The sequence below is a fragment of the Dama dama genome, chromosome 9, assembly GCF_033118175.1.
Source record: "Dama dama isolate Ldn47 chromosome 9, ASM3311817v1, whole genome shotgun sequence".
Taxonomy (NCBI): Eukaryota; Metazoa; Chordata; class Mammalia; order Artiodactyla; family Cervidae; genus Dama; species Dama dama.
Window position 1 is genome coordinate 23932614 of NC_083689.1, and position 23273 is coordinate 23955886.

At 56.9% G+C, this 23273-nt stretch overlaps 1 protein-coding gene and 1 long non-coding RNA gene across 5 annotated transcripts in view; one reads left to right on the forward strand and one right to left on the reverse strand.

Moving 5' to 3' along the window:
* Positions 1–17212, reverse strand: part of NFIC (nuclear factor I C) — a 72568-nt gene extending 55356 nt beyond the window's left edge. For 3 of the 4 annotated variants that reach the window (XM_061150717.1, XM_061150715.1, XM_061150713.1), the window contains exons 1-2: positions 10440–10545; positions 134–665 (exon numbers count right to left, since the gene is read on the reverse strand). In XM_061150717.1, the coding sequence (XP_061006700.1) occupies positions 134–665; positions 10440–10469 (562 nt within the window). In that variant the 5' untranslated portion in view covers positions 10470–10545. Of the gene's footprint in view, positions 1–133; positions 666–10439; positions 10546–17137 lie in introns of those variants that run through there. The other variant, XM_061150714.1, reaches the window with a different exon arrangement.
* LOC133062133 (uncharacterized) lies at positions 8969–13881 on the forward strand. The gene is made up of 2 exons (XR_009694111.1): positions 8969–9105; positions 13270–13881. It is a non-coding gene; the product is annotated as an uncharacterized LOC133062133 (long non-coding RNA).
* Positions 17213–23273: the final 6061 nt, after the last annotated feature.

The following is a 23273-nucleotide window of genomic DNA, read 5'->3' on the forward strand; positions in this document are numbered from 1 at the left end:
CCCACCAACCCCGCGCAGGCCACGTGGACCTGCCTCCTCGCTCACACCTGCGGGCCTGGCTCACGACCCTGCGACAGGCGCATCCCCAGCCCTCTCCACCTCCAGCCCCGTGCCTGCGCACGCCCTTACTCACCTCGCTCCCGCACGAAGTAGGCCAGGTAGAGGTCGAGCTCCTTGACCGCCACGCCGATGTGGTGCGGCTGCACGCAGAGCACCGGGTGGCCGCACTGCGCCGCCTTGACCAGGCGCTCGCCGTCGGTGCTCTCCAGGGGGATGCCCTTGAAGAGGATGACCATGACCAGGTCCAGCCGCCACACCTTGTCGGCCTGGCGCAGGCAGTCGATGCGGCGCATCTTGCCCTTCTGGTCGGGGTTGGAGAGCACGCAGCCCGGCGCCTTCTTGCCGGTGATGGCCAGCACAAAGTCCTCGCGGCACTCGGGCCGGATGTCCTTGCGCAGCTTGGCCAGCAGCCGCGATGCCCACTTCTGCTTGACTTCGGCCTTCTCGCCCAGCAGCTCGTCCTTCACCGCCCGCTCCTCATCCTTCGACATCCGTTTCTCATGCTTCTTGAAGTACTTGCGCTTCCGCGCCTGCAGGTTGAACCAGGTGTAGGCGAAGGCGCGAACGTGAGGCAGCAGCGCCTCGATGAAAGGGTGGAACTCATCCTGCGGGGCGGGAGAAGCCAGAGATCAGGAGGCGCTGGGGCCCGTGGACCCACTGCCCGGCCCGGAAGACTGAGGCTGCAGGGGCCCCAGGCAGACCCATTGGAGGGACGGTGGAACAGAGGTGTGCAGGGGTCCTCTGCAGATACCTACAAACTCCCAGAGAAAAAACAGGGCCAGAGGGGACCCAGCAGAAGTTCACTGGATCGTCTGAGAACCCATTGCCCAGATGGGGAAACTGAGGCTCTGACCACGGTGGAAGGCACAGGCCAAGGAAGCCAGTCATGAAGGGCTGTCTTGAACTCCAATGTACAGGCAGGAGAAGCTGAGGGTCCCAGGTGGAAATTGATGGGGACCCACTGAACAGATGGGGAAAACTGAGGTTGGTAGATCCATTCTGTGCCTTCTAGAACTGGGGTCAGCAAACTTTAAAAGTGCAAGACGCCACAGAGAAGATGTGACCGGCATGGCAGTGTTTCAGTAAAACTTTATTTATGAACACAGACAGCGGGCCTTGGGCCCTGGGACTGTACTTTGCAAAGCAGTGAACTAGAGCATGAGCTCAAATGTCCAAAGTGGGGCTGAGCACACACTGGACACTGACAATTCAGGAGCAAACAGGCTCACAGTGTCACTTGTCTGCCAGATCCACTGCTCGGCAGAGGAAGCTGACGTGAGACGGAGGTTCAAGGGCTGCCTCTACTGGCTCTTGGCAGTGATGAAAAAAGTGAGGACAAGATATCTTTTCTATAGCCCAGAGATACAGACAGAACCAGCTGAGGTCCACAGGACAAGAGGTTCACAGGTCCACTGGGGCCTACTGTATGTCAGGAGCTAATGGAAGGGTGGAGGGGGGGTGGGGCGGTTCCTATATAGACCCATTGCAGGGGCAGGGAAACCTGAGGCTCAGGAGGCAAGCTCAGAATGCAGCAGAGAAAGGGGAGCTCAGTCATGGAGGTTCAGAGCTGGAGAGAAGGGTTGCCGGGGGTCAGTTCACCCTAGCCTGCCCCGCACAGACCCATTCTACAGATGGAAAAACTGAGGCCCGAGGAGGGCCAGAGACCTTCCCAGAGCTGTGACTTCAACACCCCTCTCCCACTGCCTGAGTGGGGCTTCTGAGCAGCTGCAACACCCATTTTACAGATGAAGAAACTGAGACCCCAAGAAGGGACTCAGTCACAAGGAGCAGAGCTGGGACAGGAAGCCACACCTAACCAACTTCTCCATGGAAACAACAGCAGCTCTCCCCCCCCCCCCCCATTGGGTCCCTAGGAGAATAATGGGGCCATGGGAGGCCCCTTTCCTCTTTCTGGGGGTAGGAGGAGGCTGTCTCATTCTCGCCATTTTCAACAAGGGAAACTGAGTCTGCAGAACATCCCAGATGTGCTTTCTCACCCTCAAGGGGTGAGAAATTCAAGGAGAAAGGAAGACAGAGAAGAGAAATTTCAATCCCCACTCTCGCCTGGGGGCTGCACTGGGCTTCTTGAATGGAGGTTATGTCTCTCCCTAGCATGTGAATCTCATTATCTGCCCAGCAAAGCCTGCATTATGCTGTTATTATTATTGTCATTGACATTGTTGTCGCCGTAAGGATTAGTTGCTTACAATCTCCTAGGGGCAGGAAAAGGCCTGGGGCTCCACTATGCCTTGCGTGATGGGGAGGCTAAGCTCAGAGACAGGCAGAGACCTGGCTGAGGTCCCGGAGGCTCTCAGGGTCTGTGTGAGGACACGAACCAAGACCCTGTCCGCCCCTTTCTCAGAACAGCCTGCTCTCCGTGAGGCAGGGGTCTCTCGGGGAGATGACGACACAGTTGCTCTGGGCCACCAGTTGGTTTCCAGGTGGATGTGGCCAGGCTCGGCCCCACCTCCAGGCCTGGATGCACACGGTACTCCCCGCCCCAGGTGCCTCCTCCCTGTCCTGCACCCCATCTCCCCTGGGCCACCTGTAGCCATGGGGTGCTGGGGGTGGAGACGACCTCAGATCTCCCCTGTTACTGAGGGTCTGAAAATAGCCTTCTGTCCTCATGGGGTGGGGCGGGATGGGGTACTGTTTGTGCCAGCCCAGCCCCCTCTACGCCACTGTCCCCCGACATGAGTCACCGTAACAGCTGTGGCAGGGGCTGGACCTTACAGCCCCTTCCGTGCCCCACCCCACCCTGCCCCGGCTGACCTGCTGAGGCAGAGGGAGAATGGAGGGGGCTGTCTCCTGCCAGGTCCCCTCCAACCTCAGGGGTGCTTTTCCTGTACCACCATGTCACTCAACATGCCAGCCCTGGGGGTGGGGAGCGGCTCGCCCAGGGTCACACAGCTGATTCGCAGACCTGGGTCCAGAGCCTGGGAGTCTGGCCAGAGAAGCCGGGGCAGGGAATCCATGGAGGCATGGGGCACTGTCCCCCATGGAGGGGACACCATGGTAGCAGGAGGCCTGGGCTGTGGCTGTCATCCAAGGCCGGGAGCTTATTGGGGGAGTGATCAGAGGGAGCTGGGAAGGGGCAGTTGGGGTGTCAGCAAGCTGAATGGGGGTGCTGGCTCCTTCTAGCATAGGAACCCCCTTATCTGCCCAGCTCTCAAAAGCCTGAATTATGCTATTATTATTGTTGTTGTTGCTAGGGTTATTTTGGGCCCAGACTCTAACTCTCTCTGAACCCCTTTGTCTCTGAGCCCCCTCCCCTTTGATGAGTTCTCTCCTTTTCCTTCTCCTCCCCTCTCCAAGCCTCCTCACCCCTGCCGTATGACTACCCCCTCCTCCCTGGGCCCTCTCTAGGGAGAGATGCCAGGGAGGCAGGCAAGGGCGGGAGCCTACGTCACTGGTGACCCCAGCTGGTTCTGGAGGAAGGAAGACAAACAGCCTGTAACTGGGTCACGGACCTGCTGCCTGAGCCTCCACGTCCTCCCAGGGAGGTCAACCCAGGTGAGAGGCAGGCCTGTCGCTCTCTTTGTCCCACAAGACCTGTGACAACCAAGGCCTCTTCCCCAGACACTTCCCAATGCCTTCACTGGTTGACAGGGCAAGGGAGACAGCCAAGGAAAGCTAGAAGCCAAGAATCCTCCTGAACTCCTATGCATCCCTCAAAACCCCATCTCCAGGGTTCCTTCCTTCAGGCAGCCTTTCCTGCTTTCCTTAGTGTTCTCTTCCAGACCTAGCCTGGACCACACAGCTGGGCATTTTTGAGTCCAGCTCAACTGGTCTCCCCAAACCCTGAGGCCCAGGGTTGAAGCACTGGCTGCCAGGCAGACTGGGGGGAATGAGCTTGGGTGACAACAGCCTCCATTTTCACCTTCTGTATGATCCAGGAACAAATCACTGCTATGCCTTGGGTGTCAGTTTCTCATCCTATACAATGGGCAAAAAGGGACCTGGCACCCTGCTGGGGATCAGTGAGGAGCTTATCCACTGCTCTGGTAATCACAGATGCAAGGTTAGGGAAGACAGCAAGAAACCCCAGAAACCTTTCTTGGCCGACTGGGACTTCACAAGCTAACAAGTATTAATAAACAAGCTAACAAGTATTAATAAAATGTCAAGCTGGACTTCCTTGGTGGTCTAGTGGTTAAGACTCTGTGCTTTGACTGCAGGGGACATGGGTTTGATTCCTGGTTGGGGGACTAAGAACCCCCAAAACCTTACTTGGCCAAAGAGGACAGCAGCAGCTGGCAGGCAGACACTTGGGTCCAAGCCCTTGCTGGGCACTATGGACTGGTCAACTGTGCTCTGGGCTGTGTCCCTTACTGGGCCTCCCTGTGGCTCACCCACTCTGAGAGTCCAGGACAGCAAACCAGGATGTGAAACTCCAATTCCCAAATCAAAAGTTTTCCACAAAGCTCTCTCCTAAGTGACTCAGTGACTCAACAAATGTTACTGAGAATCTCTTGTCCACTTCCTAATTGCTTATCCCAAACTCCTGTGCATCCTTCAAAACTCAGGTTCCAATGTCCCTTCCTCCAGGTAAGCCCACTGTTTGTTAAGTGTCAAACAGCAGAACTCATATTTGAATGCAGGCCCATTTGGTGCCAGACTAAGTGTTCTTGCTACTGATTCCTCCTTCCAAGTTCAGAGCATCATAGCTTATGAACGGCTCTTGTCCAATGAGAGAAAAATGCATTTGACGGTTCAACAAACATCTACGGAGTGCCAGCTCCATGTGTGATGCTGGGGCCCAGCAGAGTCCTGGGCTCAGCCCTCACCCAGATCCTGATTTGGGTAGGGATGGATGTTAAACAAGCTAGGAAATGTAATAAAATGTCTGGTTGGACTTCCCTGGTTGTCCAGTGGTTAAGACTCTGCACTTCAACTGCAGGGGGCATGGGTTCAATCCCTGGCTGGGGGACTAAGATCCCACAAGCAGCAGCCAATAAATAAATAAATAAAACAGGGAATTCCCTGGTGATCCAGAGGTTAGGACTCTGCCTCTGCACTCTCACTGCTGAGGGTCTGGGTTTCATCCCTGGTTGGGGGACTAAGATCCCACAACTCAGAGGTGTGGCTAAAAAAAATAAATAAATGAAAGACAGAAGGAAGAAAGAAAGCGAAAGAAAGGAAGGATGGAACAAAAAAGAAAATGTCAGGTTGAGCAATGTGCTCTAAAGAAATTTAAAGGAGTTTGAGGGGGCGGGGGGGGGGGGGGGAGGGTCCAGGGAGTCCCCTGGGGATGGTTCTTTTTAGTTGGAGGTGATCAGGGAAGGTCTCTCATAGGAGAGGACACTTGAACAAAGACCTAAAAGATGACCATCCATGGTAGGAGCTTTCCAAGTGGAGAACACAGCACACGCAAACGTCCTGAGGCAGGATCATGCCTTATATTTGGAGAGGACAGGGTGGAGGCCAGTGAGGCTGGAGCAGAGTGAGTGACAGGGAGAAGAAAGAGGGAGAGCAGGAAGGGGATGGACAGGTCAGGCAGGGCCTTTGAGGACCCCCTGGGAAGACTTTGGGTGAACGAAGTCCAGGGACTAGAAAGCCTGGCAAAGTGACCAGTGAGTCTGAGCCCTGAATCTCCCGACTTTACTCTCTGTGCCCTGAGGTCCTGGGTGGATGCCGAGCCAGAAGGTTGGGGTGTGAGGGAGAGAGACGGGGAGCAAGGCTGAGCATTTACTGAGCTCTCAACTCTACAAAACGGGGAAAATGTTGTAAGACTGAGGCACAGAGCACTGAAGCCACTGGCCCACAGTCACAGAGCCAGGAAGGGGCTGAGCTGGGACTTGAACCTGGGTCCCTGTGACCTTGAACTTCCTGACCCTTGGCCCCACTGCCAGCTCCCCCAACCCCCCGAGCACGGGGTCGGGTCATTCCTCAGGGCTTCCTGTTCTGCACCCCACCTGCTCTCTCTGAATCCCATGTGGCCCCCTTCTGCTGCTCAGCCCTGGGTCACGTGCCACCTCCTCCTTGGGAAACCAAAGCAGCAGCTGGGTCCTGCCATCTCCTCACTATACTGCAGCCCTCGAGGGCATGGCTTTGATCTGTTTCTTCACTGCCACTTCAACGGCATCCAGATTAGAAAGGACCAACATCATCCTCTGCTTGTTCCCAATGCACACACCCCAGTGGACGAAGGAAGCTGGTTCCCACGTGGGTCTGGTCAAACTTAGGGAGACCCTGTACAGAGCTAGGCAGGTAGGGGAGGAAAGACCAAGAGAAAAACCCTGGCAGGGGGTGGTTCAAGGTTCTGGGGAGTCACTGCTGCCCCTGGCTCCCAGCTCGCCCTGAGCAGACAGTGACAGAAGGCAAGGAGGACAAGCTGGAAAGTGCCTATGGGGTGTTGAATCCAGTTATCGGTTTCTGTGCTAAGTCACCTCAGTCGTGTCTGACTCTTTGCCACCTCATGGATGGTAGCCCACCAGGCTCCTCTGTTCACGGGATTTTCCAGGCAAGGATACTGGAGTGGGTTGCTATGCCCCCCCGCCAGAGGATCTTCCCAACCCAGAGATCGAACCTGTGTCTCTTGCATCTGCTGCCTTGGCAGACAGGTTCTTTACCACTAGTGTCACCTGGGAAGCTGTAGTTCTTAGTTTAGCAACAACCACCATCAGAGCCAAGCTTATTTGGCACTGACTGTATACCAGGCCCCAAGCTAAGGTTGAAGCATTCAAGGAAGGACTAGGACACCTGCCTAAAGACAGCCACTTGGGCAGGATCTACATGCATATCCAAGGCCAACCTGGGTTCCTGCCTCAGTGACCCCAGTCAGGGCACATGCGTGTGCACGTCTGTATGCCTACACGTGTGGGAGTGTGAGCATTGGGGACGGCACACCCAGGGTCCACTCGCACCCAGTATACGTGTGTGCGGGTCACTGTGAACCCGCCTGCTCATGGGACAGGAAGCCCCAGGACACTTGGTGGGTCCCATCTGTTAGGTGGGAGACAGGGAGGCAGGCCAGCTCAGGAAGAGAGAGAGTGAGGAGGGGAGGAAGGGAGAGAACGCTGACTCGCCAGAAGCCCAGCGTCGTGATTTACAAGGCACCCGACCCTGAACACCTCTGCTGCAGAGGAGGGAGGGGGAGAGACACGGACTTAGAGAGAGACAGAGAGAGGGAGAGAGACATGGGGGGAGGTTGTGCCTTGTACAGGAGCCAATCGGAGACCACCAGACCACAGGTCATGGGGGGTAACCTCAGGGAGCACCCACCTGCCCAGGCCTGGCCAGTCAGGTGGGCAGTGGCTCCAGTTCCAGACTCACCAGCCATGCTGTGCCACCCGGGGGCAGGCCCTAGCCCTCTCTGATCTTGGCCCCTCTCCCAGTGCTGAAATGCTAGGAGACCCACCCCCCCAATCCCAGCAGAGCCTCCATGAACTCATACTAGGCTGGCACTTCATGCCTTCTGTGCCCTGCCACAAGCCGCGGCCACATATATCTGGCCCATAGGAGGCGCTTAACGAAGATCTATTATATTCAATCAAGACAGAGTCAGGGACCCTCTCCTAGCCTCAGTCTCCCCACTGGAAAAACAGTGATTTTTTTAAAAAAGAGTGTTGCCCCACCAGGCAATGGGGTGAAGCAATGAAGGGAAGAATGAATGAATGAGGGGGGCCCTGGCGGCCAGAGCTGCCGTGGCCACGGCCCAGGCCCAGCCTCGGCCCCGGGGAATCCTGGGCACTGCAGCCAAGAGGGATTTGGCCCCAAACCCGGAATAACTAACGTGGCGGTAGAGGCGGGCGGGAGGGAGGCAGGGAGGGAGGCCCAGAGCGGGGCAAGCGTGGGGAGGCCGGCCTTCCCGCCGGCAGGATTTATGGAAGTAACGGCTGCTCCACACAGTTCCTCTTAAGAGTAAAAGTGAAAAGCGTTTGAGTCACCATTGAAACAAGGACGGCACTCCCAGAATCCTCCAGGGCCGCCTGGGCCGTGGCCGCACAGCCAGGTGGGCAGGACCTTGGGGGCACAGGGCAGGCTGGCACCGGAGCAGCCGGCTGTCCCCCTTCACACACCCCCAGCCGGTCTCGGCTCTGAGAAGATCCGGGTCGGATCAGCTAAAAGGGAGCTATTTTCGGATGGGCTCAGGTTGTAAAATTAGTCAGTAGAGGAGGGGAGACAGAGGCCCAGAGATGGAGGGAGAGAGATGGAGAGGGAGAGAGACAGGGAGAGATGCAGGCAGTCAGAGAAAGTTGGGTGGGGCGAGATTAAGATGCAGCCAGGAGTGGCGGGGGGGGTCCTCTGTGGACAGTCTGGGTCCTTCCAGATCCCCCAGCTGGAAAGCCCAGACCAGACTGAGCCTGCATGCAGCTTTGGAGATTACACCGAGGCTGTGGAGGGAGATTGAGGGGGGTCCCAGGCATCCCTCCAGGGTGGGGGGCACCCACGGGCAAATAAGCAGAGGAGAGGGATCCCCTTGCCTCTCGGTCACCCCATCCCCACCCTGGCCTGGGAGCTCCCAGGTCCTCTCTCCAGACTGTCTCCCGGCCGCCCTGTCCTTTGCACACAGAACCTCAGGTATTTTTTATTACCATGTTTCCACCGAGAGCCCGCCTGGCTGATCCTTGCCCTGTGCCCAGGGAAAGCCAGGCTCAGGGAGCAGAGGAAGGCCAGCTCTGCTTCTCACTGCCACCCCCACCCCCCCACCCCAGGGCAACGTGGACCGAGGCCTGTCTCCCAAGGAGTCCTGATGGGGGAATTCCAGGGCGCAGTGACAATAGGCTGCCATCCAATCTCCTCGCCTGGAATAGCCTCCCTGGGCTCAGCCCCCCTGGGCGGTTCCCAGAGGGAGGGAGCCAGCGAGCGCGGGAAGGACAGAGGGGGCGGGGGCACCTCGGGGCCACCCAGGCCACCCCTTGAGGCCCAAGGTCACCCAGCAACCCTGACTAGGACCCTCATGGTACTTGGCGATCTTTAGAGCAACAAGCGGCAGAGAGGAGCCAGCGATGACTGCTTTGGGGGACCCCAAAATTTGCTCTGAAGGGGAAGCGGGTCTGGAGAGGGGCAGGGACATCCCCAAGGTCACTCGGAGGATAAGGGGTAAGACAGGCCCGGCGACCCCCTTGGCATGGGCCCTCACATTCCCTGTGGGGAGCCAGAAACTGGAGGGGCTGGAGGGGGCCTGTGAGAAAGGGCCTGCTATGCGAGAGGGGCACCCCAGGATCGTGAATGGTGGCGGGGGACGCCCAGCAGAGACTAGCATCCACGTGCTCCCCACACGGTAGTTGGTCCTCAGGATATTCGGTGGCCCGCTGGATGCCCAGCTTGGGCGGCCCGCACTTGACACTGCCTCTCCCTCCCGAAACTGCCTCCGCAGCCGCTTGTCACTTTGAGGGAAACTGAGGCCCGACCCCCATGGGTTAAAGACATCCAAGGACGTGGGGTGGGGGCGGAGCTGGAGAGTGGAACCTGCAGACCTGGGAGGGTTCCCCTGGAGGAAGCCGGGGGAGAGAAGGGGTCCCCTGGGGCAATCCCGGGCACAGCCGCCCCCTCCCCACACACCCCCTGGGTCATTGCACAAGGGCCGAGCCCGGGCAGTCTGGGAGCGCGGCCAGGGGTGAGAGGCTACAGGAGGGGGCAGGGGCAGGTGCCGAGCTGGCGAGGGCGTCTGCAGCGCCGCAGTGCCCGGGCCAGACCCGGGCTCGCCCGGCCTCCCGGCTCCTCCCGCCGGCGGCGGCGGCTCAATAATCCACAATCGATGCAGCGAAAATATCGGCCGGGGTTGGGGGCGCGCGGGGAGTGGGAGACCCGACGGGACGTTGGAGCACCCCTCCCCCACCGCTGGTGCCTCCAACTTTGCGTGCCCCCTCCCCCTCCGCGCACACGTGGGCCAATAATGGGGGGGAAAGGCGGCCAGGGCCAGGGTGGCGGGGCACCACCTTATGCGGGGGGGGGGGGGGGGGGTGTTCGTCCCCGTATCAGAGGGGTCCTCCCCTCCAGAGTCTCCTGGCGTCCAGGGTTCAACCGGGACCCCCTCGATTCCTCCTATGAGCAGGCCTGGGTCCAGTCTGGGGATTCGCACAGAACCCCGCCTTTGGCCTTCTCCCGGGCACCCCTCGACCTTCCCGGGTGGGGTGGGGGTGCCCCTCCTGCGTCTGGGGAGGGCGAGACTGCAGGGTGAGCCCCCACGTCCGCCAGGGGGTGAGGTCCCGTGGGGCGCGCGGGGCGGGCGTCCCGGATAAGGGTCCCAGCCCATCCCCCCCCACCTCCACCGGACCCTGGCCTGAGGCAGGGGCATCCCGGCCGCGGCGGCGGGAGGGACGCGCGCCTTTTTCGTCCCGCCTCCTCGGGCTTCCAAACTCCGGGGCCCGGTGGCTGGGGGCGCCGGGCCGGGGCACGGGGGACACGCTCCCGGGGCCGGGCGGGGGGCGTACCTGGGTCAGGCAGAGCGGGGACGAATACATCCCGGGCGCGGCGGGAGGCGCAGGGCCGGCCGGAGCGGGCGCGCTGAACTTACTGAGTCATTTTTCCAAACCCCCCCCCCCCCCCCCGCGGCCGCAGCCGGCGCGCTCCTCGCCGCCTCCTCCCTCGGTCTCCCTCCCTCCTCCCTCCCGCGCTCTCCCTCTCTCCTGCGCCCGACTCCCTCTCTCTCTCCCTCTCTGAGTCTCTCTCTCTCTTCCTTTCCTGTCCCCCCCTCGTCTCTGTCTCTCTCTGTGTCTCTGTCTCTCCTCCCTCCGGCCACCACCTCCCTCCCTCCCCCAATTTCTCTCCCCTCCCAACCCGAACCTCCCACTTCTCAACATCCAACTTTCAAAGAAACGAGGGGGGAAAAAAGAGCGCGAGCGAGGAAGGAAAGCCGCTCCCCCCGCGCTCCCCGTGCCTCCTGAACCCCCATCATTGCTTATTATTACGAATTTCGAGCCGTCCTGTGCCGGGGCACCGGACCGGGACCAACGGGCCTGCGCACACCCCGACCGCATCGGGTCCCCCTGGATCACCCGCCCGAGTCGAGTGGGTAGGGGTTGGTGGCTCTTGTGGGACATTTGGGGGCCGAAGGTGGATTTTGAAGCCCCCCCCCCCCAACCCGCCCCAAGCTGGCCGGGAAGTTGGAGAAAGGAGCCAAGGTGGGGGGGAGGGAAAGAATGAAGAAGTGACGTGTGCAGAGGCCCGGCGCGAGCGCGCTTTTCTCCTTAAAGATGTACAACCCGGGGTGCATGGCGGGAGAAGGGGGTCTCATGGTATCCTCTCCATCTGATCGCCCCCGAAAGCCAGACCGGGACGGCAATTCCCAGGCAGAGGGGCTTGGCTACAACTGCTCTTCCGTGGCCAGAAGGGCCCCAACCAACAGGGGAGCCTCCAGAACTCTGCTCTTGCTTCCTCAGCCAGCACCAAAGGAGAACTGGGAGCTGGGGGGGTGGGGCTTGGGCCTCCCCCATATGTTTCCCCATGACCCCAGGAGGAAGGCGTCCAGGAAGAATCTCAGGCTGGCCAGATAAACCCTTGCAGCCTCTTCCTAGGTGTCAGTGATTCTTACTGACCCCCACCCATAGTGTACCCACTTGACGGATCCAGAAACTGAGGCACTGGAGTGACTTGGGGTCCAGTTACCTGGCCCCAGAGCCCACATTCTGCAGGCTCTGTAGTTCTCCCTCTGGAGAACAGACCCGCCCTCCTCCAGTCTGAGCCCCCAGGGAGCCTGACAGACCTGGCCTCACCCCTCCCTGGGTTCATTCTGCACACCCTCCCAGCCTCTCTCAGGCGCTTCTGCCACCTCAAAGAGCAGGATGCTCCCTGCTTGGCATCCTCCCCTGTGAAGTGGATGAACAGTGCCCACCCCCTGGGGTTGGTCAGCAGAACAGCACTTAGAAGCGCCTTGACCTTCCGTTAAATATGCACTGAAGTGCTCTTAGAAAGCTTGGCCATTCTGACCCATCTCCAAGGACAAATGATAACCCCTCACCAACTTGGGACAGCCAGCCCATGCCCAGGAAGACTGTTAATCTCCTGTGTTATAGGGGAGGAACCCGAGGCCCGAGGTAAGATGCTACTGACCTGGGGCCCTGGGGCTAGGCCAGAAGAAAGCAGGATTCACAAGGGACACACACGCCCTCCGTCCTGCCGGCTCCCCCTGCTGTGAGTGACAGTCACTCAAATGGCACTTCACTAATGTTTTGTTTTTCTAAATTCCCACTGTGCAACCATGGAGGGCATTTAAACCTCAGGATGAAAGGGAGAGACAGGTGTCTAGGAATCCAAATGCCAACATAACAGAAAGCAATATTTTATTATTTTTAAAACCATTGTGAACACCTGGAGGGCAGAATCCCCAATTCACAGACATTTTCAAGTTCAAATGCCTTAGGAGCTTTCTCCCAGGTGGCTTCGACTGCCAGACTGTTCCCCACACCCACCCGGCATGCAGCCTTCACCAGGCAGTTTGGGTTACTCTGGAATGCAGTTTGGAGAGCACAGACTTTCTCTCTGTCTCTCTCTAAGTCTCGGTTTCCACATCTGTAAAATGGTTACAATAGATAACAACTCTTGCATTTTGGGAGGTTGGGCAGATTGGAGTCCTTGAGATAAGGTGTGGAAAGACAGTATTAATATATTAGTGGTGGCAGGTACAAGTTCACAATTGAGAGTGAAGAGTTCTATCTACCTATCTATCTAGGCTTCCCAGGTGGTGCTAGCTGTAAAGAACCCGTCTGCCAATGCAGGAGACATAAGAGACGCAGGCTTGATTCCCGGGTTGGGAAGATCCCCTGGAGAAGGAAATGGCAACCCACTCCAGTATTCTTGCCTGGAGAATCCCACGGACAGAGGAGCCTGGTGGGCTACAGTCCATGGGGTTGCAAAGAGTCAGACATGACTGAAGCGACTTAGCAATGCGTTTGTCTGTATCTATCTATATCATCCAGTTCAGCAGAAAGAGGTCCCTACAGTGTACACAGGAGGTCCACAGCAGGGCGGTTTTAGTGCAGGGTTACAGTCTTGGGTCCTTTAGCCAGGAGCCCAAATTGCCTGTGCCTCAGCTTCCCGTTCTAAGAAATGGGGTGATAATAGTTTCTACCCCTCTGGCCTGCTGTAGGTAAATCGGCCAATGTTTGGACTGCACATAGTATTTGTGAAACAAAACAATTGCTGGACTGGACCTATGTGTGGAACATCTGGGGAGGGGGGCGTCGCATGACTTTAGCTCCTGGCTCTTTGGAACATAAGTTAACTCATTTGTTTAAAAATGCTCTCCCCATCACTCACTCTTAGGCTCCTCTGTAACTGTCCCAGCTACAGACACAGGAGGGTGTTGACTGTCACCCTATAACACTAATGCCAACAATATGGAGCCAGCTACCGTGTCCGTCGTGGGGACCAGTTCAGCAGTGCCACCCAGAAATACTACACAGCGGCACAAAAGAACAAGGGACTCCTACCAGGAGACGCCTCCAAGAAACACCCCGAAGTCCAGGGCTCCGCCCCACCCAGCACTTCGGACCATCCTCTCTGATTGGGCTGTCCTGAGCACTGTGAGGGGTGGACAACAGGAGCCCACCCCCCCCACAGTGTGACAACCACGGGTGGCCCTAGACCTCACGCAGTGTCCCCTGGGGAGAACCTCTGCTGTAGACTCAGCAAACAGACTCAAGATCTCATCTGGGAATTTTTTTTAAAGAGTATACATATATCCTTTATAAGAATGTGTATCTGTTACATGTGTAGCTGCTCAGACAAAGCTGGATGCAAATAGGGTTTTTTGGAGTAGGGAGTCCCACACGGTGGAGGTGACGAGGAAGCTTTGATTTTTACTCTGGGTAATTCTACATCCTCTTAAGATGTTCATGAGTGGCTTGTGCTATTAAAAGGCAAACTTTAACAATATGAGTGGAATCCACAGCAAAATTTTAAAAAGCAAGAGCACCTCAGGGAGGAAGGATAAGAGCTGGAGCCGCCTGGGAACCCCCCAGCTGCCACACCCAGCAAATTGAGTTCCAGCCAGCGGGGCAGGACCACTCCTCCTCCAAACTTGCAGGGCATCCTGTGGGTCCCCATTTTACAGATGAGAAATTGAACCCCCAGAGGGGGATGTTAAGGTCCTCAGCCTTGAGAAGTGATGGTGGGATGACACTAGGGCTGACACAGACATACAACACAGAGGCACACAAACACACCCAGCATGCCACGAAAGACGTACAGAAACACCACAACAGAGGCACACAGATTCTTGCAAGTCACACAGACTCCAACAGATACCCAGACCCAAGGGGACACACACACAGACTCACGTAGACTCACAGAGACACACAGACCCATACGAGGGCATGCACAACCCCAAATACAACACAAGTGCAACCAGCCACGATAAGACACTCAGACCACAACACGACCATACATGCGTAGGAGCACAAGCACCCATAGGCAGAACGCCTCCCAGGATTATACACCAGCACACACACACACACACACACACACACACACACACACACACACTCACACAGAGGCTTCCCTGGTGGCTCAGACGGTAAAGAATCCGCCTGCAATTCAGCATCCCTGAGTTGGGAAGATCTCCTGAAGAAGTAAATGGCAACCCGCTACAGTATTCTTGCCTGGAGAATCCCGTGGACAGAGGGACCCTGGCAAGCTATAGTCCATGGGGTCGCCAAGAGTTGGACACAACTGAGTGACTATCACACACGCACACAACACACACACAGTGACACACGACACACTGCATTCCTGCTCCTCCCTCATGGCTGTCCCCCCCGCCCCCGCCAGTTGCCCCCACAACTGGAGTCTTTGCTCTCCAGATCTTCAGGGACAGTGGCTTCCACGTGGAACTGGGGGAGGGCGGGGTGGGCTTGGCTCCTCCCCCTCCCACAAACGCAGGTGCCTGTTTGTGTGTCTGCTGCCTGCCTGTGTGTGATTGTGTGTGCACCTGTGTAGGGGCACAGTTCTATACACGTGTGGCTGTGAACAGATAGCTGTGAGTGTCACGGGTGTGTGCTACTGACTGACACGAAGGTGTTCCCCTGTGCACCCGGTGACAGGTGGGCAGGGAGGCCAGTGTGGCGGAGGGCAGTGCCTGGGGATGGGGGGTGGGGAGGGCAATGTTTCAGCGCTGGCAGTGGGTGTACGGGGTGGGCAGCACAGGCTGTGGAGGGGCCTGAGGGTGGGGGAGCTCACATGAGCTGAGGACCCGTAAATTGGGTGTGGATGCTTCCCTGTGTCACTGTGGGACCCCTTTTTCTACCCTTCCCAAACAGCACCCCCAAAGGGGATGCAGGTTCAAAGTAAGACCTAAAGACTCTCGCCTAGTCTTGGGGCTTTTATACTTAGAAAATTAAATAAAGCGCCCTGGGGTGGGGCGTGGGGGCGCGGTGGGGATTCCCCTGGAGGGGAGAAAACAACACTGCGTGCCCAAGCGTCTGGCGCGTCCCAGACAAGTGCTGGAGGCAGGGCTCGGGGTGCGGCTCCCTGCTCATCCAGCCCAGAGGGTCTCCTTGGCCCCTTCCCTGGTCCAGACCTAACCCACGCGAGCTTGGGTAACCACCCATCCCTCCGGACCTCCTCAGAGGAGGAGTGGGGACCCCCGCTGCCCCGCCCCCCTCTGGGCCAGGTCCCCGCGCACGCGCAGCCCCTGCTGGGAGACATCGCCGCCGTGTGATCGCGTCCCGGCGCCACCTCGTGCCCAAACCTCAAGCTGGGACCACCTGGGGCCGCGCAGACGGGGGACCCCGAGGCAGGGGGAGTTGGAAGGAACTGGGTGGGGAGTGAGAAGAAGGGACGGAGCTTTGGCAAAGTAGAGGAAGCCATCGTCCCCCACCTGGTAGCTCGGGTTACGGGAAAAAAGGGACTGGAGGGTGTAGGGGAGAAAGCGTAGACCCATCCTCAGGAATAGTCACTTAGCCCCAGTCACATGAACACAGTGACACCGAAATGTCCCCGGAGACGCAGTCACACGACACAGCTCCCCACTCAGTGGCAACCCCCTAACCCCCCCTCCCACTCACACGGGGACACCCCCACGGTCATCCAGGGACATCACATTCCCCGGGGACACACAACCCAGACACACTGCTTCACAACACCGCCCCACGGGGACGCATGGCACAGTCGCCCAGTTATACCAACACGTACACACTGTCCCGTAGTCGCACAATGCTCTAACAACACGCAACACAACACACACACAGCCACGTGGATGCGCAGATACACAGATCCATAAAGGAGAGGACCCCACGCCTGGGGACCCACGGACAGGGATGGGACCACCTAGCCGCACAGACTCTCGAATACACCCCCAGGAACCCGTGTCGACCCGTTGCAGAGCACAGGGGCCCCCGAACGTAGCCCTTGAATGCGGATGCCACCGACACCGGCGGACCGGACACCGGAACCTTGAAGTGCAGCTACCGGCGCTCGCGGGCCTGGGGCGCGCCCGGCCTAGACCCGGTGACCCCTCCCGGCTGGGACCCGTCGCGCGCCGCGGCGGGGCCGGGGTCGACCCGGGGGCGGGGCTCAGGCGGCGCTAGGGCCAGCCGGGTGGCTGCCCCAGCGCGGCGCCGAGCGCGGCCGCCCGCCCGGCTCCAAGTTCAAGGCGCCCGGCGGCGGCCGCTGCGCGCTCTCCGCCCCTCTCCGCAGCGGCCATTTTCCGCTAGCTGGCGCGCCGCGCTCGCCCGGGCCGGGGCAGCCCGCGGGGGCCGCCGCGACCCCCGCCCCGCACGGCCCCGGTGGGCGCCCCCTCCCCGACCCCGGATCCCCCGCGGGCTGCGCGCTCGGGGGTCTCGAGCCCGGAGCCGCGCCCTCCCGCTGGGCCAAGGAGGGGGCGGAGGCCTGGCCTGGGGGGACCCTCTCTCGGGAGCCCCGCCCTCCCCTCTAACTCCGCCGCGCCCGTGAGGGGCCCCCCACTTGGGGTCCCCCGCTGCGCCCCGCGCGCCAGCTCCGCCCTCAGCCGCGGGGGGGTGGATCGGCGGGCGGGGGTCCCGGGGCGGCGGGCGGGAGGGGGCTTCCCCGCATCGAGCCCCTCCCCCGGCGGCCCCCGCCCCCTGCCCCCCTAGACCTCGCAACTTTCGCCGGGAGCCCACGCACCACCCCAAAAACTCCCCCGGCGAAAACGAAAGTGGGGGCGGCGACGTACCATGGCGCTGCTGCGAGGAGGCGAGGCCGGCGCCGGAGCGAGCGCGCTCGGTCCCCGGCGAGGGGGGGCCGGAGGCGGCGGGAGGAGGCGGCGAGGGAGGGCGCGCGGGGGAGGGAGCGAGCGCGCTAGGGAGGGGGCGCGCCGTGCCCGCCCCCCCGGCCCAGGACCCTCCCCTCGGCCCGCCCTCCCCCCGGTCCCGCGCGCCGCCCGCGCCTCAGGCCGCTCGGCGTCCCGGCCCCGGCTCCGGCGGCTCCGGCTGCGGCTCCATCCCCGGCCCTGCCCGCTCGAGGGGAGGCCGGGAGAACGGTCGCGGCAGCGGGTCGCTGGGCCCGAGTCGGGCTCTCTGCGGAGGGAGCGGATCCACCTTTACGGCGCGCGCGCGCTCACACACACACACACACACACACACACACACACACGCAGGCAGCTGGGGACACTCGCGGCCCGGGCCTCCTTGACTCCGACACCGACACAGAAAGCACAGCGCCTCGCCTGCGACGTGTTACAGACACACTCAGCCTGCGGGTGTCACCTGGACACCCCCGGGCCCATGCTCAGTCGGTTCGGTTCTCGGACGCACACCTTCTGCAGGATGCCACCAACACAGACTCACACTCACAACCTGCGGGTGTCACCCAGACACACGGGGACCCACATGCTCACAGTCTGCGGGGTGTCGCCTAGACACCCACAGCCTCCACGCTGTCACATACACAAATTCACAGTCTGCAGGGTGTCACTCAGACAGCCGCACAGACTGACAATCGCAGGAAGACACTTCAGACCTCGGTCTGAGCCCCATGCCGACCCCACGACCCCTCCCTCCCTGCCACTCTTGCCCCCAAGTGCAGGTGTCCCGGATACACAGACACAAACACGCACAGCGGGGAGACGGGACAGATGGGGACACAGACAGACTCGGACAGCGAGGGTGACAGACCTGGGGGGCAGGGGTTCCCTGGGGATCCCGCAGGGGCTCCAGGCGGGGCGGGGGCGGGGAGCGCGCGCGGCGGCTCCGTGGGTGTTGGGGGGAGCGGGTGCCCCCTCCCTGGGTCGGGATTAATGGCGAAGCCTCCGCAGCGGGGGAGGGGCCGGACCGGGGAGGGTCAGCGCCCCCGCCCCTGCCGCGCGGGCCGCTGCGGGCTGGGAAGCCGTGCCGCAGCGCCCCCCCACCCCACCCCACTGAGCGCTCTCCCGCAGTCCCCCCTCCTCGGGCAGCCGCAGAATAGGCACCGCCCCCTTCTCCCCTCCTCCTCCCCGGCTCTGCGTCTGGCGCAACCCCGGGACGATGCGAGGGGGGCTTGCTGAGACCTGGTGGGGTGGAGGCGATTCTGTGGCCGTCCTTCGGTCTGGGTTCCCCCCTCTCGCCTTCGACCTCACTTCCCCCAGCTGGGGCTCGGGGATTCACGGATCCCTTTGGGGAAATGATTCCCAGCTCCCCCAGGGAGAGAGCCAGGGTTTCGAGTGGGGGCAGGCAGCACCCCGGGAGCAGAATCAGGCCCTGACTGCCCTTCTAGAGCCCTAGCTGACTCTGGGGGCTTCTGAAAGTTCATTCTGTGCCTTGCTGGGCAAACCGGGGGCCGGCCAAAAAATCGCAGGCAAACGGTGGTAACAACAGCCCTGCCAACATAGTGCGTGTTCAGTGGTAAGGAAGTAGCCTATATCTCAGGGTCTGGGACGCTGAAGTTTTCTTCTTTCTTCTGCGCATTCCTCTCCCCACTTGAAAAAAATTTTTTGGCCGCAGCCAGCGGCATGTGGGATCCTAGTTCCCAGACCAGGGATCGAACCCCTCCGTCCCGCATTGAAAGGCAGAGTCTTAACCACTGGATTGCTGGGGAAGTCCCCCTTGCGGGATTTTTACGAAGAGAGGGGAACTCATCAACCAGCATATCAGAAACCCTAGGGTCCTGATCCCGAAGTCTTTAACCGGTGCTTCGCACGTCGGAATGGGGAGGTTCTGAAGGGGACCTTCCTCTCACACACCTGAAGCCAAAGAAAGTAGGGCGCACATCCCAGCTCTGGCTCTGGATAGGAAAGTGTGAAGAGGACTGAGACCCCCTGCTCCCAGCTCCTCTCTAAGCGGCCTCTGTTAATCCTCATCTTGAACACTCCACTCCTCCCTTGCCTCAGGGAATTAGGTACCTGGGAGGAGAAGAGAGGAGAGGAGGGAAGGGGTGGGTTGGTGTCAGCCAGGCAGAGATTCAGGTCCTGAGGGCTATAATGGAGGCCTGGAAGCTGCCCCCGGACCATCATTTTGCCCACAAGGCCATCCTTGGGCCTGTGGGCATAGAGTTAAGTGCTTTACACAGGACTACTCATTTACTGTTACGGCAGCCCTAGGAGGTTGGTGCTATTACCTCTGTATCCCCATTTCACAGATGAGGAAACTGAGGCTCAGACCGGGTTTTAGACTCTTGCCCAGTTTCACCCAACCTGTAAGTGATGATGGTCCAGAGGGCGCTTTCCTGACAATGAATCTCCTGATTTTGGCTTCTTTGGCAATCTGCATAGGCTGAGATTCTCCCAAATCATCAAGTCTTGGTTCCTTTTTGCTTAACAGTGCTTCTCTCCATCTATCTCTTTCCTCTCACATTTTGCTATAAGCAGCAAGAAGAAACTGATCTGTACCTTTGACAATTGGAAATTCCCCTCTGCTAAATATCCAAGTTCATCACTTACAAGTTCTGCTTTCTGCATAACTGTAGGACACTACTCTGTTAGGTTACCACCACTGTATATAAAAGATCCCCTTTCTCCCGGATGTGTTGACCTATGTTTCTTCCACACTAGAACATTCCCAAAAAACAGACCGATTAGCAAACATATTAAAAATGTCCAGCCTTATAGAAACCAAAGAAAGTATAACAATAAGAACTTACCATGCTCTGGCACTCATCAAGATCAGTAGAGATTTCTGAATTGATAAAACCCAGTGCTGGTGAGGATGTGGTAAAACAGGCATTTTCATAAATTACTTGGAGGTAAAAGTATATATGAACTGGGAAAGCAGTTTGGCACGCATGGTAGAGGCCTAAGACAAGTTCAGACTTTATGGTTCAATGTCTGGGAGTCTATCCTGAACTTGTGAAAAGGTATGCCCCTAATGATGTTCATTGCCACAGACTTGGGAAAATTGCTATAAATCAGTGTTTCTCAGCCTTTTTCTCATTATCCCTCCCTGGTTGTTTTAGACATTTTTTTCTTAATCACCTCTTATGAAATTTTAATACCACAGATATACCAAATATTTGTGTATATAGTATATGCATAGCTATGTTTTCTACATGAAAAGAGTAAGATTTTTTTTCACTCCCCAAGAACTGATTTTTGCCCTTGCTGAGAATTCATGCTCTAAAGAATGGTATAGCCTTCTGATGCAGTGGTACAGTCCTTTAAAAAGAAGTTTCAATATGAAAAAGGCAGCCACCCCCAAAAGAAAATGAGGAAAGAATGCAAATGATGACACATGGGTGGCCAGAAAGTGCATGAAGGTTGAGGAGATGTCTGACCTCTTTAGGGATCAAGAAAATGCATGACAAAGCCACATCAAGGTCCAATTTCATCCCTATATCATTGTTCCAAATTTAAAATGTCCAACAAGATCAAATGTTGGAGAGGCTGTGGGTACACAGGACTGCAACCATTTTGGAAACAGACTGATACTAATCACAACACTGAACATTCATGTGCCACATAACATAGCCATTCCTCACCCAGATAAATATCCACAAGAAACCCTGACTTTTTGCGCCAGGAAATATGCCCCCAAATGTTCATTACTGCCCTATGAAGAAGGCAGACCCCCGGAAACAACCCAAATGCTCATCTCTAAGAAAACAGAGAAGTGCATTCTGGGAAATTCACCCAATGGCATAGTAATCAGCCACAGTGGTGTTCTCAGCCACAGGCAAACAGTACAGATGGACTTAGCAATATTACATGGAGTGGAACAAAAACTCCCAAATATTAGGCACAGCATGAGTCCCTTTATGAATTTCAGTTCAGTTGTTCAGTTGTGTCTGACTCTGCAACTCCATGGACTGCAGCACACCAGGCTTCCCTATCACCAACTCCTGGAGTTTGCCCAAACTCATGTCCGTTGAGTTGGTGATGCCATCCAACCATCTCATCCTCTATTGTCCGGTTCTCCTCCTGCCTTCACTCTTTCCCAGCCTCAGGGTCTTTATGAATTTAAGATAACTAAAATGAGACAACATTTTTGGGGAATACTGTATGTGATGTAGTTATTTTCAAGCAAAGAAAGGAGACATTCCAGATTAAGAAGCGTGATTAACTCTGGGGACAGGAGCCCAAAAAGTAGGATGGGGGAGAAGCATTTCTGAGGTGTGAGTTGTTGTGAAAGTTCTGTTTATCCTAGTGGTATTTATTTTGAGGATTTAGGGTATTTATTCTATTAGCAAACATTTAAATTTACTAATAAATGGAACAATGATAAGTGCAAGTCATGAGCCAGGCTGGGATTAAACTCGTCCCAGCATCTAAAGCCCAAATAAACAGCAAAATCAAGAACTCAAAATTAGGATGTGCTGGGAAGAGACCATCAGATCCATGTTGGGAGAAGGGAGGGTGTCTGCTTGGTTCACAGCTGTGTCCCTGATGCTGAGAACAGTGCCTGGTACACAGTGGGGGCTAAGTACATAGTTGTTGAATAAGTGAAAGTCTCAGGGGGTAATGTCTGTTTAAAATCCCATTCTTAAAAATAATCACATGTGTGATTTAAGATATATAAGATATCTTAAGTCTTATATATACAAAAAATGTATCATATAAAGTGTATATGTACTAAACATATAAACATATGCATGGGAGCCAAAAGACCCTGATGCTGGGAAAGATTAAGGGCAGGAGGAGAAGGGGGTGACAGAGAATGAGATGGTTGGATGGCATCACTGACTCAATGGACATGAGTTTGAGCAAACTCCAGAAGATAGTGAAGAACAGGGAAGCTTGGTGTACTGCAGTCCATGGGGTCTCAAAGAGCCAGATATGACTGAGGGACTGAACAACAACATGTATAGTTATTATTAATTATATACTTTATATTTGTACATTATAGAATATGTGTGTGTATTAAATGTATATTTAAAATAATCATACACACACACACTAGGGTTCCTCAACCACAGCACTGGTAATGAACTTATCTCCAAGATTTTTTGTTAGGCAAAGGGAAACAAAAAGAAAACCCAAATTACTAAATGTTAAAAACGTGTTCAACATTTACGTAAGAACATGAAGAAAGCCACACAGTCCCAAAGCTGGAGATACCCATCCTTGTGCGCAGGTGATAGACTTAGCCCCATTTTACAGATGTGGGAACTGAGGCCCAGAGAGTTATTTCCTAACTATCCTAAATCACTTATCACTCAGCTCTGCCTCTGGCACAAAAGCAGACCCAGACAGGAAGTAAAGGAATGGGTGTGGCCAAGTATCAATAACATTCTTTGTGTCTGGCTTTTTTCACTGGGCATAATTATTTTGAGGCTCATCCTCATTGTCCCTTGTACCAACAGCTCATGCCTTTCTATCCTGGGCTAGTGTTCCGCTGTCTGGATATGTTTCACAGTGTCTATCCGTTCACCTGCTGATGGACATCTGAGTTGTTTCCAGTTCTGGACTATTACAAATGAAGCTGCTATGAATCTCCAGGCACAAGCCTTCCTATGAACATTTGCTTTCACTCCTTGTTGTGGTAAAGGTCTGGGAGTAGAATGGTCATAGCCAAGTGCATTTATGTCAAAGTCTTTCATGGCCATAAGCTTTTGTTTCTCTTGGGCAAAGATCTCAGGGTAAAAGATTGGATCCCACGGTGGTAGGTGTGTGTTTAACTTTATAAAAACCTGCCAAACTATTTGCCAAAGTGGTTGTACCACGGGACACGCCCTCCAGAGGGAATTTCTGTTGCTCTACATCCGGTGGCCAAGACTGAACAAACACAGGAGCAGATGCATCATTGCAGACCTGGTGAGTGATGGGGAGAGTGCTAGTCAGATGGCAGGAGGGGTAGGGGAGCAGGCAAGGTGAGGCATAAATCCAGGGCTTGCTGGATTCTGCAGAGCCCTGCTGCCCCCAGCCCCATCAGGTCCAGGTGAAAAGCAGCTACTGATTTGGACCC